The sequence below is a fragment of the Mauremys mutica genome, chromosome 16, assembly GCF_020497125.1.
Source record: "Mauremys mutica isolate MM-2020 ecotype Southern chromosome 16, ASM2049712v1, whole genome shotgun sequence".
NCBI lineage: Eukaryota > Metazoa > Chordata > Testudines > Geoemydidae > Mauremys > Mauremys mutica.
In genome coordinates, this window is record NC_059087.1 from 4,124,623 (window position 1) to 4,140,677 (window position 16,055).

Below are 16,055 nucleotides of genomic sequence, written 5' to 3' on the forward strand. Positions count from 1 at the left end.
GCAGGAAGGCAGCCTCACACCAACACTTCTCAACTTAGTATCTCAGAAATTTACAAAGGAAGGTAACCATTCTTATCACAATTATTTTACAGATAGGAAAAGAGACAGATTCAGTAAACTTGGTGAAGTTTCCTTAGAGAATCTGAGAGTGTGTCAAGAACAAAACAGAGTATCCTGACTCCTTAGCCCAGGGTTTTACCACTAGACTGTGTTGACTTCTAATAGACTACGAGGAATCTGACACTGGCTTAATTTATACCTCTTCTGATCTGGCTTCTATCTTTCTGTGTGTAAGAGCTTCCTGTAGAATGGATAAGTGGACGCCCAATAACTGCCAAAGAAGAGAGCCACAGTTAGAGTACAAAGGGTAATTTCATGCATACAGTCAATTTGGAGCGAAATGTCCAGGCTGCTGCCTTTTACTGTTAATTACTCTTGAAAACCCAAAACGTAACAGGGCAATCAACATTTGCATTTCTCTGCACCCACAGATAAGTAGTGGAATCCATTATATTAAGATTTAAAGGAAAAGGAATGAGACACCTTTGCTATCTCAGTTATCTCTGGTCATATTGGGATTTTAAACTACAGCATTTTTCTTACTTGCACTGGTTTAACGTGATTGCCATGATTAGAGGTCCATCAAGAATTTTCTCCCACAGTGTATTGGCAGACTGCACAGGCACCTTGTAGGGGTTTGCTCCCTTGTGGAGTACTGAGCTGCTGCTTCTCTATTAGGGGGTAGCCCACACAACCCATTTCTGGTTGTTAGGGGGAGGCAGTATTGGCAGATTAAGTCGCTCTGATCTCCTTTGTGATATTTGAAACAATGTTAAGCAGTTGATTTCTACTGACAACAGGAAATTCCAAATGGATGCTGCTGCCACTCCAGTCTGAATATGCAGCTTGATCCTTTTGTGCACTGGATTGAAGGAGCCACATAAGCCAAAACATTATGTGCCACCATAGCGACAACTGTGCACATCTGTCAGCAGCCACCCTGCAAGCAATGCAAAGTCACTTACGCAGGTCTGGGAAGTGACAGCGTGTGTCTTTATGCCAACTGGGGACAAAAACCAACGAGACTGAGGATATTCTAGTAATGCCTTAATACACCACACCCATAATGAAAAGCATGGATCAGTTACACAAGAAGTGTAATGTAATGTAAATACCCTTGATGGCTAAAGTTGAATTAAAATGCTAAGGAGCCTGTTGCATATTATACATTACAGATTTCAACTTTTCCATCTTTATGCTGAAAGCAAGAGTTAAAACATTTAAACTTCAGGATTCTGCATCTGGCAGCTCAGTACAGAGTTCATAGGGATGCAATAAAGAGGACCATGGAGAATAATTGATCAAGTCCACTGAATGCAGGACAAGAAGTAATGGGCTTAATCTGCAGCAAGGGAAATTTAGGTTAGATATTAGGAAAACCTTTCTAATTCTAAGGGTAGTTAAGCTCTGTAATAGGCTCCTGAGGGAGGTTGTGGAGTCCATCACTGGAGGTTTTTAAAAACAGGTTGGACAAACCTCTGGAAGGGATGGGCTAGATTTCTTGGTCCTGCCTCAGTGCAGGGAGCTTGACTAGTTGACTTCTCAAAATCCCTTCCACGCCTACATTTCTAGGATCCCCTGATTAGCGCAGGGACTGTTCAAGTCGGACTTGATGCACAGAGCCCAGGTGAGCCTCTCAGAGCAGAGGCGGTCCTTCTAGAGAATTTGGACACTTCCTAGGACAGTACATGCTACCATCCACAAATAAAAAACATAGCAAGGAAGGAAGCAACCCCTCAAACCTAGTGTCTTGGGCCCCTGCCTCCAAATCTGTATGGAAGCTTCTTGTCTCCCCATAGATGATACCTTTGAGATCCATTTGATCTGGCTGCCGTTGGTGATGATGGCATGACCGTTACTATCTTCTTCATACTGAATATTTCCCAGGTGCAGGACACTGGCAATGACCCCAAAGAGATGCTGAGGCCAAAGTGACAAAGATTGTTAAAAGCCAAGTTCATATGGTTACATGGTCATTACTCTTAAGCAGAATATGCTCTTGTTTGGCTCAGTGGTAGTGCAATCTGTTGATCTGAAAATCAACTACTGCTGAGGGAGATAGTGAGGGATTATCAGCTACTTCTCTAGACCTGGTACAGAAGGACACTCCAACCTGGTCACCTCCTTCCAGTCTGACTCCCTGGGATATGCACATCAGCTGACACTTCAAAATTAAACCAGCTGCTCAACCTAAGTAGTATATGAATGGTGGGAATCACCAAAGTCCATGGGAGAGGCAAAGACGAGGTCACCAGGCATGCATGCATACAACAGGGCCTGTATCTCAGGCCATCTTGGTGCTGGGACCATCACTTTTATAGACCCTTCTTCCCTTACTCCTGAGAAGTTCACAAAACACAGGCAGCAGAAAAAGAGCACTTGACTATATGATGCAGTTAAGCCAAAAGCAATCCTTGCACTTGCCAAATGCAGTTATAGAGCCATTTCAGAGAGGCATAGATGATACTCCAATCAACTCTGGACCCAACTTACTTAAGTGATATTAAAAAAAATTTTAAAAAAACCAACCAACAGTTAGGAACTGCAGATAGGGAGAATGTTTTAATTTGTACCATGCATCTGAAAGAGAATTGGTCATTTGACAAAACCACAACGATATTCCCCAAACTCCTAATTCTGTGTCCTGTATTATGTAGGAGATCAAATTCATTCCCTTCCTGGTCTTTTTTTTTAGTTAAATCTATCAAGCAAATGTTTAATGATATGAAGAGTAATAACAGCCCCTGGTTTTTATAGGTGACATGAAGTTCTGACACCAATCTCTACCTCTATACACATGACATTTTTCACTAGAGTGGTAGCAATATAGACTTCCTTTAGCAACACACTTCTGACACCAGAAAAAAACAGGGTGGGGAGGGCAAACTTTCTGATCCCATTGGCCCAGTAATACTGTTTGTAAAGCATTTCCCCCCTGGTGGGTACAGGCATTGGTTATTGCATCCCATTTTTCTATCCATTATGGACTATCAGAAGCCAGTAAATATTCAGACAATTCCTGCTCTCAGGTTATCTTGTCCACATCTTAGTCAGTGGACAATTGTTCCCCACAACATGTACTTCAGCACTGTATCCAGTCCAGTTTTAGGGGTTGCAAGGGAAGAGACTTCCACCACTTCCTTAGAAAGAGCTGTACAGCCCTTATTTGGAAATTTCCCAGATATCCAGCCTGAACCAGGATGGACTCAGCAGTTACCCCTTTTCATAAATGAACATCCCTTCTCTTGCCTCTATACCTCAATATCTGTTTCAGTGAAGTCAATGACTGAGAAGGCTTTGCGGACTGTTTTCCAGTCACTCTTGTCATTAATGGAAGACACTTTGGCACATCGACCCTATTGAGGAGAAGAAAGAGCATGAAAACTTTGCATCCATCACTACAGTACTATTGATCAGGTGATCTGTGTACCATTAGCCAATCACACCTTGGCTTGGCATTTTTTATTCCCAGTTCCCTCAGCTCTTTACCACGTTGTTTGTAGATATACACACAGAGAGTTATTCCACTCTTGCCCATGGCTCTCCTGGTCAGTCCTTTCTGTAACCATTACTTAAGAGCATGGTCTGTGTTGAGTTTGGGTACTAGGTACTTAGCACATTTATGGTGACGTTTGGGCTCTAGCCATCTATTACGTTTATAGTAACGTAGTCTTTGTTACTCAATGTGTCTATACCGGGAGAAGGGCAAGTTGTCTGCATATTAAACTCCATCAAAAACTGAAGGAAATAGGAGGTCATAAAACAGCAGTTTGCGCACATGATTCTGCATTTTATAAACAAGCGTAGGGAACACTTTTCTTCATATTATATATAACAGCTGCTTAAGTCCTCAAGCTTACTTATTTTACACCAAATTAATAAAGAAAGCCTTAAAGAGAGACCTTTACATCAAGTGTAACTTGCAGATAGTAGTTTAGGCCATGCTTTCCAATGAACCAAAGGGGTATTTTTATACAACACCAGCCAGCTCTTCCGCCTAGGGACATCTGCCATTAAGTCACAATGCTTCCTCTAGGCTAGCGCACTCATTTGCCTGGCAACAGTTTAATGTTTATCACAGTCTATCAGACAGATTAAGAACTTCAGGGCTTTTGCCCAGTCCACGGCAGTGAAGTGGAATAAGCTGTTACCCATGCACAAATATCCTCAGTAAGAGCACTGAGAATACAAAGTGATTATATTGTTAAATTCCTTATGGAATACAATTTCTCATTTCAGTTTGCTTCATTGTGAAATCCCTCTCTAAATGAATGGAGGAGAGGCAAGGATAGGTTGGATTCATAACTAGAGGGTAGAAACAAATTCAGGACCAAGTTTTAGTCTGGTACTCTCATGCAGCTTCTAGTGATTTCACAGCCTAAGGGCAGAATTTGGGCAAGCCTTAGTGTTGTCTCATTCTAATGTGCTTTATCCATTTGTTAGAAATCCATCTGGAAGTTAGAAATAAAGGAAGTTGAGGCACTAATATTGCTGCAGCTCTGGACCCAGGGCAAATCAGGGTCAAAAGGTGAAACAAGGGTAGAAAAACCATACACCGACAGCTGTTCTACAGTATTATAACCACTTAGAAAATCATTAGCTATAGTCATGACTTCTACCATAATGGAGTACATGAACGGTAAAGAAAACCCATCAAGTCATAGGTGATCATAATACAGGACCTTTACAGAACAAGGTAACAGGTACTGCAGATCTGTGCTGCCAAATGCAGCCTCTAGAACCCCACAGGTAGTTCCATGCCGGGGGCCTAGTTATCCCAACCTGTATAAGATACATGTACTTCTGTGGGTTGCGCTCCAGTCCTAGCCAGCGAAGCAGGTCATCTTCCCCGCCCTCCAGCAACTGGTAGAAGATATGGAAATTCCGTTCCCCATTGTTTTGATGAACGACTCGGGATTTCTCAATCAGGTAACTGAGGATATGCCCTCCTACTGGAGCTCCCTGGGGGGGGGGGGGGGGGGGGAAGGTGGGTAGGGGGGGGGGAACAAAGCAAAAAAACAAAAAACAAAAAAAAAACAAAAAACAAACAGCCAAGTGAGCTTAGACTGCTAAGCCTTCAATACCCAACAGTCCAAGTGACAGGAAGTCAGCAGAAGTTTTGTGACTGCTGTATTCTTATTAACACGCACATACTGTGACAAGTAGCAATGACACCAGAAGCCTATCTGCTCTTCTTACACTTCATTAGTTTCTCTATTAAAATATCACTTACAAGTAGACACATACTGTCTGAGGAGTAACTGTCTTTTCAACTAGCTCCTGCTCTGTAATGAAATATTACCTTTTCCACTGAGCAGTTGGCTGTGTTGCCAATAATGCTGGAAACTTCCAAGATACAAGACTTCAGACACCTCAGTCAAAAAACGCAAGAGCTGTAAAAATGAGGTCAGAAGGTAGCCTGCAAGGTAAATATTTTTGCAGGGCAGTATAAGGTTTACTGACTAAGTATTCCATGCTGGTGCCAGACAGGTAAATAGTTATGCTTGTTTTGAGAATGGTCCAACACATTTGTTGTTACCTTAAAATCAAATTGGATATCCATGTATTTTCCAAATCTACTTGAGTTGTCATTACGCAGAGTTTTCGCGTTTCCAAAAGCCTGCAGAGAAACAAGCAAAACCAAGTCACTCCTCTTGCTGCTGAGAGCTCTGCGTCTAGAACTGGGGTCATGAGGAACTGAGGGAGAAACATCAGCATGTACAGCTTTAGATAGCCTATGCACTTTCCCCTTTTCACGCTTGGTAAGTCAATGGGCAGCTAAATCCCATGAAACTCTGAAAAATTAGGTTTGTATTTACCTGAGACTGGACATACTTGCTTCCCTCTTTCCCCACCCCCTGCTGACACAGAGCATTCCATAAGAGTAGAATCCATCTGCCCAGACTCACCATTAGTTACACTCAACATACATTCAGTTCTCTGATTCTCTTCAGTTGGTTCTTCATGTAGGGTTAAGTATCAATGGCTCACATTTACTTACTGCCATTGTTTAGTCATGAAGACTTACACAAGCTTTCCTAAAATTTCTGATAATATGAGCATGTGTCATCTAAAGTTCACTGAATGTGTGCGCCCACCACACAAATCTATATCCAGCTCTCAGCTCATCTCATTTTCAGGAGAGCTCTGAAAACCTGTCCTGAATAGTAGTATCCACAGTTACCTTCCTGCACATTAGGCAACTAGAGGGATAGGTGACAGATGCTCTGAGAGGCTTGTTCATTCATTGATATGGGTCAGCATTTATTAAATTAAATATTTTCTCCTTTTCTTATGGAGCACTACTGACAAAAATCTCTTCTTTGCACAGCATTTATATTGAGGGGGGAGACTAGGTGTTTTTATTATAGATGAAGAAATGTAGTTTTCAGCTTACAAGCAGACAAAATTTAAATCCCTGGACAATAAATTGGCCTACATCAATTCCTTCACATTTTCCAAGTCAGAAAGGAAGTGCTTGCAAAGGGACTGAAATTACTTTAATTGCAATGCAATCAGAGATCAAGTATCCCTGCAAACTGGAGGCCATTCTCCTGATTAGATCTCCTCTTCCTTCCATACATTCAAAACATTTCAGTTCTATATACAGAGAAATCTTGCAGCCAGCCAATCTCCTCTGCATAGTACACCTTTAGAGGTTTGTTTTACCTCCAGAACTGGATTGGAGAGCAGCAAGCGATCACGGACTATTTGCAGCTGTTCTGTGGTCGGGCAGGTCACTGCAAAGTACTGCAAGATCTTCTTCGAGGCTTCTGTTTTCCCAGCACCACTCTCCCCAGAGATGAGGATGAAGTGGTCATTGTACTCAGCACACATTACCCGGTAAGCATTGTCAGCTATGGCATATCTGAATAAGAGTCACCAAAAAAAAAAAATCAGCTTTAAGAATTACTCAGTATGAAACAGCCATACAAAATGATGGCAGAAAGCTCTGACAGGAGTAAAATGTTCCATAGGCTCCTTACACTGGAGACAGCTAAAATTTACAGACCTTGAATTGGACAGGCAAGCAATGTTCCCAGCAGAAAATTTGCAGATTCACAACTTCAAAGTAGAAACATTAAATAAATGGAGAGGTAGGCGCATGATGGAGGAAAAGAGCTTTATCAACAGAACCCTTGTGGCCTGTGCACACTGCTGTGGACACAGGTTAGCACACTGCAGGACTGACCAACCTCAACATTTTCATTTTTTTTTTTTTTTAAAGCAGCCTGCTGGTGAGCCCCAACTCCTGCCCGTGAAGATATTTTTAAAAGGTAACAATTAGTGCAGCCATTTTCCCTTTCCCACTTCTCTCCCCCCCCTCCCCCAATATTTGGGAAGAAAATGCAAAAATCAACGTCCAGCTTTGAAATTTGACCTCAACCCACTTCCTGCTCCCAGAACCAGCTGGAGGCAGAATTATGAGCACTGAGAATAGGTGGAGCCCAGGGAGCCAGGAGGAAGGGCAGAGACGGTGAAAGGGAATGTTTCAGAAACTGATGAGAGGATATACTCAGTACTGGAATTATGCCAGGGCACATCATGGCTGAGCCCTAATGGTCTGACATCCCATCATCAGGTAAGCAAGGAAGGCATGTGCTGAGCTCTGACTTGCTAGAAAAATTCCTTAATTCTAGCCCTGTGACACAGATTCTTCCCTGTGGTTTTTGACAAATTGGCCCTTCAATTTTGCCCTCTGTAAAATGGAGATACTTACATGCCCTCACAGGGAAGTTGTGAAGAGTGATTAACATTCACAAAACATTTGTATTTTCAAAGCTGTGTCAATATTAAAGTTGAAATTACCCTCCTTCCAAGTTCTGACATCCAAATGCCAACCCTGCAGAGACATATACTAGACTAAATACTTAGTCCTGCCATGAGGCAGGGAACTGGACTAGATGACCTCTCAAGGTCCCTTCCAGTCCTATGATATTGTCTAATTGAAGTTATTTGATAAATAACCCCGCAAGTGTAGCAAGTTACCTGCTAAGATTGCTATTATGAAAAGTTCCCCCCCACACCAATTATGTTTGAAAGTGTTTGTAATATAAAAAAAAAAAAACAGAAAGTGCTAGACCTGACCTTATGAAAGTAAAAAAGTGTTTATGTGAACTGAAAGCAGTGGAATTTAGTGCTACTTACATATGTGGTGGCAGTTCAAAAAAGTTGACCCCTTGATAAATCTCCATCTGTTTAACTGAGTAGAAATCCAACTCTTTGTAGGGATTCACAGATACTAGAAGGGTACCAATATATGTCTACAGGGAAGAACAGAGTGTAAACAAACGGAATGACTTCTCCTGAAGGGCAACCTTAAGCGTACCATGTGAAAACTGACAAAATAGAAAATGTGGAACTTTTCTGTAACAAAGATTTTAAAGACTTCAATATTTCTGTTCTCCATTTCTAACTCCCCATACACTTAAACCCTTATTTAAAAGGTTGGCTGGTAATGTAATTACATTGGTTTAGTCCAGGGGTAGGCAACCTATGGCACGGATGCCAAAGGTGGCACATGAGCTGATTTTCAGTGGCACTCAAACTGTCTGGGTCCTGGCCACCGGTCCAGGGGGCTCTGCATTTTAATTTAAATTTTAAATGAAGCTTCTTAAACATTTTAAAAACCTTATTTACTTTACATACAACAATAGTTTAGTTATATATTATAGACTTACAAAAAGAGACCTTCTAAAAACATTAAAATGTATTACTGGCACGCAAAACCTGAAATTAGAGTGAATAAATGAAGACTCAGCACACCACTTCTGAAAGGTTGCTAACCCCTTGTTTAGTCCTTTAATTGTCCTAATAACTGAGACTTGATACCTCTGTCCCTTGATGCTTCTGGGATTTGGTTCATATTTATATCCCAGTTAACATAGGAACATATTTGCCCATAACTAACACTGTTTTGTTAAATCATTGAAAGTCTGCTATTCTCCAGATGTGATGCTGATGCTTCATAGGAAAGCTAAATCCATAAGCCATCTGGTGGTTACTTAAAACTGTGCATGTCTGCAGTGTAGTAGCTGTGTTGGTCCCAGGATATGAAAGAGTCAAGGTGGGTGAGGTAATATCTTTTGTTGGACCAACTTCTGTTGGTGGAAGGTATAAGCTTGCAGGCTACACAGAGCTCTTCTTTCTGCTCTTCTTTCTACTCTGCTTCCTTCCCCAGACCTGAAGAAGAGCTCTGTGTAGCTCAAAAGCTTGTACCTTTCCCCAACCAAAGTTGGTCCAACTCTTTCATAAGACTATATATGGAAAGAAATAATTCCTTCCTGAGCCCCGCAGATAAACAAATCTCAGGTTTCAAGGTGCAAATTTAATTGCCTTAATTTGAGACTATTTCAGGGAGCCAAAGTTACACAACGCTTTAGAACCTACTAAACTGACACTCCACATTCCACCAAGTCCTTTCATTCCCCCCTCACACACACATGCACTTGCCTCAAAATATTGAGTTTCATCTAACAGAAGAGAGATTTGGAAGATTCTCTACCATTTAAGATCTGCACAGCAAAAACATTGCATTGTGGGTGCTCAGCACCTTTGAAAAAACAAGGCCATTAAGAACTGGCAAATTTTCATCCTGCGGTTCAGAGCACTCTTTGTGCTGGCTTGGCTTTTCGTGTTCCTTTGTTATTTATTACAACCACTCGGATACCTTGAACATAAACCAGACCATCCACAGAAGATACACATTTGTTTTTATCATCTAAAGGGCAAACAGGGCAGTCAGCTTGGCAGATACTGCAAACATCTTTCAACTCCTCCCTGTATAGCAGACATAAGCATTAGAAAGCCGTATTCTTGGGGAGATAATTCACTCTGAACCAACAAGTCAACACTGCAGTGACAAGAGAAATTAAGTCCACCTGGAACTCTGATCATCCCAATACAATGGTTCCACAGAGATGCCTCGTTTGCCCTTATTCTTAGATCTGACCTGTAAGCAGGTTGTAGTCTGAGGGCTAGTCTACACTTACCGCGCGGGTCGACGCGGTGAGTTCGACTTTCCGGAGTTCGAACTATCGCGTCTGATCTAGACGCGATAGTTCGAACTCCGGAAGCGCTAGTTCGAACTCCGGTACTCCACCTCGGCAGCTGGAGTTAGCAGAGTCGACCTTGGAGCCGCGGAGTTCGGTTCCGCGGCGTCTGGACGGGTACGTAGTTCGAACTAGGGTAGTTCGAATTCAGCTACGCTATTCACGTAGCTGAATTTGCGTACCCTAGTTCGACCCCCATTCTTAGTGTAGACCTGCCCTGAGGCATGTCACCTTCCCACAATTACATGTTAGTTCACACTATCTTCTAGACACAAGTACCAGCATTGCCATGAAAGATGAAGTCATAAAAGCATGCAGATTTACATAGATGAGGTTCTCTCTGTATCGCTTGCGAAGGTTGTCCAAGAAAGCAGCCTCACTGGTGTGGGAATCCAAAAGAACGAAGTCCTGTACCCCAACTCTGTCCCGGGCAATCAGAGCCCCTTCCATGTTCAGCTGGCTGTGGTTATCACCCACCTCTTCTTTCTACAATGCAAGGAAAGGAGCCCAGTTATACGTGTGTGATCCTTTCCTTTTTCTGAAGGGGGAGCTTTCACACTGGAACAAACATAAAAACCCCACCGCTATTGAAAGCTCTGGACCCTTTTGTTATTTCAGCAATTAATGGCTTAATAAAGACTTACTTCCTTCCCAGCCTAATAGCCTGCTTGGTGCTGTGGTGGTATCAGAATCCTGTGTTTTGACATCCCACTCTGTAGTCGTGGTCCAGTGGCTAAGGCATTAGAGATCTGAGTTCGAGTCTCCTGATGTGACCTTGGGCAAATCTCCCACTACGTGTGCTGCAGATCTCCATCTGCACAATGGAGATAACAGCACTGTCCTGTCTCAGCATTATTGTGAAGAGAAATTCAATAAAGACTGAGGTGGTCAGGTAGGATAGTGTAATGGGAGCCGTAAGTACCCAAGACAGATACAGATGGCAGCAATGCTGCCAATTCAGCATTAAAATGTGCTAACCGATCCTACAGTGAAGCAGAAGGAAGCAGCCTTAATTTCAGCACAAACCCAGCTTTGGTAATTAGCAAGAGAAGAATGATGACAATCATGTAGAAGGTAAAGGATGCATATTGATATCTGATCTGACAGACAGTCCCCAGGTATGAAATTTTCTCCTAGGTTGTTTGTACCTAATAGGCTGCAGTAAGGCAAGCTGCCCTACAGAATGAGAGCTCAGTTGGAACAACCATCAAAATATAATAGTAGGAAGATCCTCAAACTGGAGTTTAAAAAAAAAAAAAAAAACCACACTGCATTTTTCTAAACCAGTGGGAAATTCAAAACTGATGTGGGCTTATCGGCCCAGTGACAATTAGCTTCCCATTACTGTGAACTCAGAGCCTACTCAATATTTGAGTTAGAATGAAGATGTGATTTTCAATAGTGGATTTGTTGTCCGGAAAAATTAAGATCAGATAGAAAGGAAAAAACCCTCAGTTTTCCACATAGGGATCTCTAGAACTTAACACAATTGCCTAGAAGCTAGACAAACCTGGTTCCTAAATCCAGATGAGCCACTAAAGATTAATTTAACAAGCCACTATCACTGTGTCTGAGTCAGCTTAACTGTTTCCAGTTGAGTTGGTTTTGTTTAGATACAAGGAGATCAGGTGAGCTGCTCAAGATACTTTAAAAAATAAAAAAGGAGGATCTTTCTAGAAACAGGTGCTGCATCTGACCTAATTTTTATTTCCTTGGAAAAACTAAACTTGCATTGAGTAAGATGATGACATTTTTTAAACCTCATACAAGCAGATGAGGAACAACCTTTTTAAATCTGGACAGCAGATGTCTCCACACACCAAGGAAAGCAAAGATTATTAGATACAACTGAGTTATCTTGCTGGAGACACTGCACTTTTGGAATGGTATGAAGATAATAATGCTGTCTTGGCTAGCATTCTCCTCTCAAAAACAGATGAAGAACGTGCCAGGGCTATTGTTGTGCCAAAGACCTCTCCATTTCTCTGCACTATTCATTTTTGACTTACCTTTTATTCTAAAAGTATTTTCCAAGGTATTTCCCATGACTGGGATACAAATATTCTGTTCCAATTTACAGATTGCATTAGGTTTCTTACCCTTCAGTTTTTAATGATGTGTCCAGTGAACATATTAAACACTAGCAAGTCGACAAGTAGGATATTCTTTATAATTTCTATAGCACTTAGATTTCAAAAAGTCCTGAACAAACATTACACATTTCCAAGAACTCATTTCTCACTCTGTGCATGATTTATTTTCTTTATATTGGCCCAAAATATTTTCAAAAATAAAAGTTAAGATGAGATCAAAATGTTTTAAGCAGTTCTGGAACTTGGTGAATTAGACTAGAGAAATAAATTTGGCTGAAGATCACTAAACTTATGTAAAGGTTTATCAGATATGGGAATTGTAATGCAAGTCTCATGTTTGGTATTATTGTGTTGGCCTTTATGACAGGGGTTCTTGATATTTTTCTACTCTGTCTCAGAAAAATGATGCACAAAAGATTTGGAACTGGCATTGAAAGGATGTTGGGAGAGGCTATTTATATAGCTGTTGTGATGCTATTTTAGCTTTTACCAGAAACTGTGCAGGAAAAGTCAGAATAAAATGCTATTTCTGCTTTTGTTTCCAGTGTCTACTGATTTTTGGCAAACCTTGACTCTGGACTTATGCTATCCAGACCTTCTCCAAAGCTCGAGTGGAAGAAAGCAAGTCTTACTGTCAGAAGTGCAGTTATCATGCAAGAAGAATTTCACGAAAGGCATATCAAAGCACTGAACTCAAATTCACAATTTGTTATCTGACCGAGATAAGGAGATTTAGTTGAGCTCAGAGAATAGCCATCTTTCACAAGACATGCAGTATGTTAGCCCTGTCTACAAACACATTAAGTGCATTTACTTGTTTCATAAAAATCAACTCTCCCCCCCATTTCAGAGGTAATCTTGCCACACGTTTCAGATATGCAAAGAGGTTTTGACCACTTATACTTATAAAAAGTACAATGAGTTTTTTTAATGAGTAGGGACATCTGGACCAAAATTTTAACTCACGTAATTACATTAGATAGTTCTCTTTATCTTAAAGTCATTTTAATTTTAAGTGGAAGAAAGAAATGCTACATCCTCTGAATTGTGTCATACTATTGCTGGGCCCTTGTTAAGCAACTTGTGTTCCACCCCAGATGTAGAAGTGGTGGCTGTATTTTTAGCCATATGTGAAGTATGATCCTTGTGCATGAAACCTGCCCTTACTTGTATCAGGAGGATCACCTTCAAAATTATTTTCACGTTTTAACAGAATAGATATCTACAGGAAAATACCCAACTCTCTACAGTAGATAGAAGACCAGGGTGTACAGGAAGAGAGAAAAATTACCATGAATTCCAGAGTGCTTTTAACACACTGTGAACATTGAATTTGACTCTTTACAAAACTCAAAGAAGTATTAGTGCCTGAAACCCTCTCTCAGCTTTTGATCTGCATGTCATCATGACTTTCATTCCACACATCTGCTTCAGTAAACTGATTCACAAGTTTTATACTTTTAGTGCTGGCATTTTTTAAGCTGCTAGTGACAGGAACAGTTAGGACACATTTCTACATTCTCTCAAGGGGTTATGAATTTGCAAAAATTAGTTCATTCTGATCTCTTTCAATACTATATTAAGAATGACCATTCTGACTAGAACAAAGCAGCAACTTGATTCAGTCTGTTTGGAACATCTCCTGTGTTTTTGTAGAGCATTCATACCCAGTTTTGTATCACTTGGTTATAGATGTCACAGTAACATCCAAATTCAGTAAAAGCTTGTCTGGCAAGCTATGAACTACAAGCTTCAGTATGCCAGAAATAAAATAAAATAAACAAAAACAAGACAAATATGTATCTATGATCTAGTCACAAGAACTGCCCTCTTGATGTTCCCCTTCCTTTCAAATGCTATTCAACATTATCTGGGAATACAGTTGCCATGGAGTCACCGGGAGTGCTCTGGAACTACTCCGTATGAAGCCAGTCCGGACTCTGAGGTAGCATGCCCCCTCTCTCTGAGCATACTGTCACCAGGGCAAGAAGCTTACACCGTTTCGACGTTCCTGGATCTGACCTGGGAGCATTCAGCATCCCTTTCCACACCACGTGCTTCCCGCAGCAAGTCTGCCCATGCAGGGCTCCTGGGGAAGCCAGAGGACCTTGCACCCCAACTCTGCAGTCAGCAGTGACTCTCAACCAGCGTAAAACAGAAGGTTTATTAGTCGACTGGAACACGGCATAGAACAGAACTTGTTAGCACAGAAATCAGTGACTTTCAGCCAAGTCCATCTTGGGGGAATCCTGGGCTAGATGCCCAGTCAGACTGCCCAGCTTCAAGCAACCCAACCTCAGACATTCTCCCTTGCTCTGCCTCCTGGTCTTTGTCTTGCCTCCCAGACAAAGTGTCACCTGGTTGCCACCTGGTCGCATCCCCCTCCTGGGTCTCAGGTTATGAAGGGCACTGGCCATAGCCTACGTGTAGGCAGCTGGAGCAGCCTCACCTGCCTCCGAAGGTCTCAGCTAAAGTCCCACACCCTTATTCCCACCGCCTAGACATTGATGCAGCACACAGAGAAACTGAGGCACACACAGTATTCATGAAAAACAGTAAAACTCACATACAACATAAGGGAAAATCCCCGTTTTGTCACAACAGAATAATAAGTGACATCTTTACACCAAGACTAGTGTCTTTTTGGAAATACCATCCTACATTGTTTATCTGTATGAGTCAGCCTCTAAAGAGGTGATTAATATTTACATTCTTAAATAAAACATTTTATATTCATGCCACAGAACATACAGGATAAAGATTTACCTGGTAGGTCTTGTTTTCCCCCCCGGGCTACTTTCCTCACCAATCAACAAAGGAATGCTTTCTAATTTTAATCATCTGGACTTTCTTAAAATCTTGCTGCAATTTCAATTCTGACTGGAACATGGTTCCAACAACAGGAATTCACAAATACAGCCGTGAAGGAGAACAACTTTTGTAAGACGTGACCAAATTATGCAAGAGTTTCAGAGTTAACAGAGTCGCTGTTAGTAGCACAGGTCATGAACTGATCAGAAGTTACTTGTTCCAGGATGATGACAATGAGAGGAAATGAATGCATCAAATCAAAAACATTCAGACTGTAGGATCTCATGAAAAATGGATTTTGATGGGGGAAGAGGGTGAGTGAACCTGAAGGTTAGGGTTTGCATCTAGCCACAAAGCTTAAACCCAAACTCTTCAGGTTGTATTTCCAGCTGAGAAAGACTTTGCAAGCCCATCCGTGGAACACTGAATGGAGGAATGGCCTAGTCCCCCTAGTCTTGGGCTAGAAAAAGGTCTCAAGAGACAGGTTTTAGGGGACAATCCTAACTGATCAGAGCAGTTTCTCTGCCAGGGCGAGAAGGTAAATGGAAACCAATGAGCAGGCTACACTGTGGAAGTTACAGATGCTTAGTCCTGGATTTCTCCAATCAGAAGCATTCAGCACCTTCTCAATACACACTTTAATACTGACCTTAACTGGAAGAAAATGGCATCGCATTACTCTTTTCCCTACACACATTCAGCCATGGCTGTGCTGGGATAGGCTACACTGGTATCTCCCAATAAGTAACAAACCACAATATTTTCCACTGAACTATTCCTAGTTCAGCTGTCACTAATTTTGGATTATCTTCAACTCACTTGAGTTGTTCAGGTCTGGGGTGCTAGAGATCTGTCTGGGGCTCCGCATGTATCTCATGTGTCACTGGTATGTGGCACCAGTCTTTCAAGTCTCATACATGCGACTATATGTATTACATTGCGATCATTCTTTTGTGGATCCTCCTCTCTCAGCAAGGTACAGCTTGTTCTCTTCCCAGAGCCCCACACCCCTTTCATGTGTGCCAACTCCCACCCCTAG

At 41.6% G+C, this 16,055-nt stretch overlaps 1 protein-coding gene across 5 annotated transcripts in view; it reads right to left on the reverse strand.

Moving 5' to 3' along the window:
• Nucleotides 1-16,055, reverse strand: part of MYO1H (myosin IH) — a 53,601-nt gene that overhangs the window by 27,707 nt on the left and 9,839 nt on the right. For 3 of the 5 annotated variants that reach the window (XM_044990399.1, XM_044990400.1, XM_044990403.1), the window contains exons 2-9: nt 10,437-10,598; nt 8,209-8,324; nt 6,730-6,928; nt 5,600-5,680; nt 4,843-5,022; nt 3,318-3,416; nt 1,867-1,980; nt 260-331 (exon numbers count right to left, since the gene is read on the reverse strand). In XM_044990399.1, the coding sequence (XP_044846334.1) occupies nt 260-331; nt 1,867-1,980; nt 3,318-3,416; nt 4,843-5,022; nt 5,600-5,680; nt 6,730-6,928; nt 8,209-8,324; nt 10,437-10,598 (1,023 nt within the window). Of the gene's footprint in view, nt 1-259; nt 332-1,866; nt 1,981-3,317; nt 3,417-4,842; nt 5,023-5,599; nt 5,681-6,729; nt 6,929-8,208; nt 8,325-10,436; nt 10,599-14,971; nt 14,991-16,055 lie in introns of those variants that run through there. The other 2 variants (XM_044990401.1, XM_044990402.1) reach the window with 2 other exon arrangements.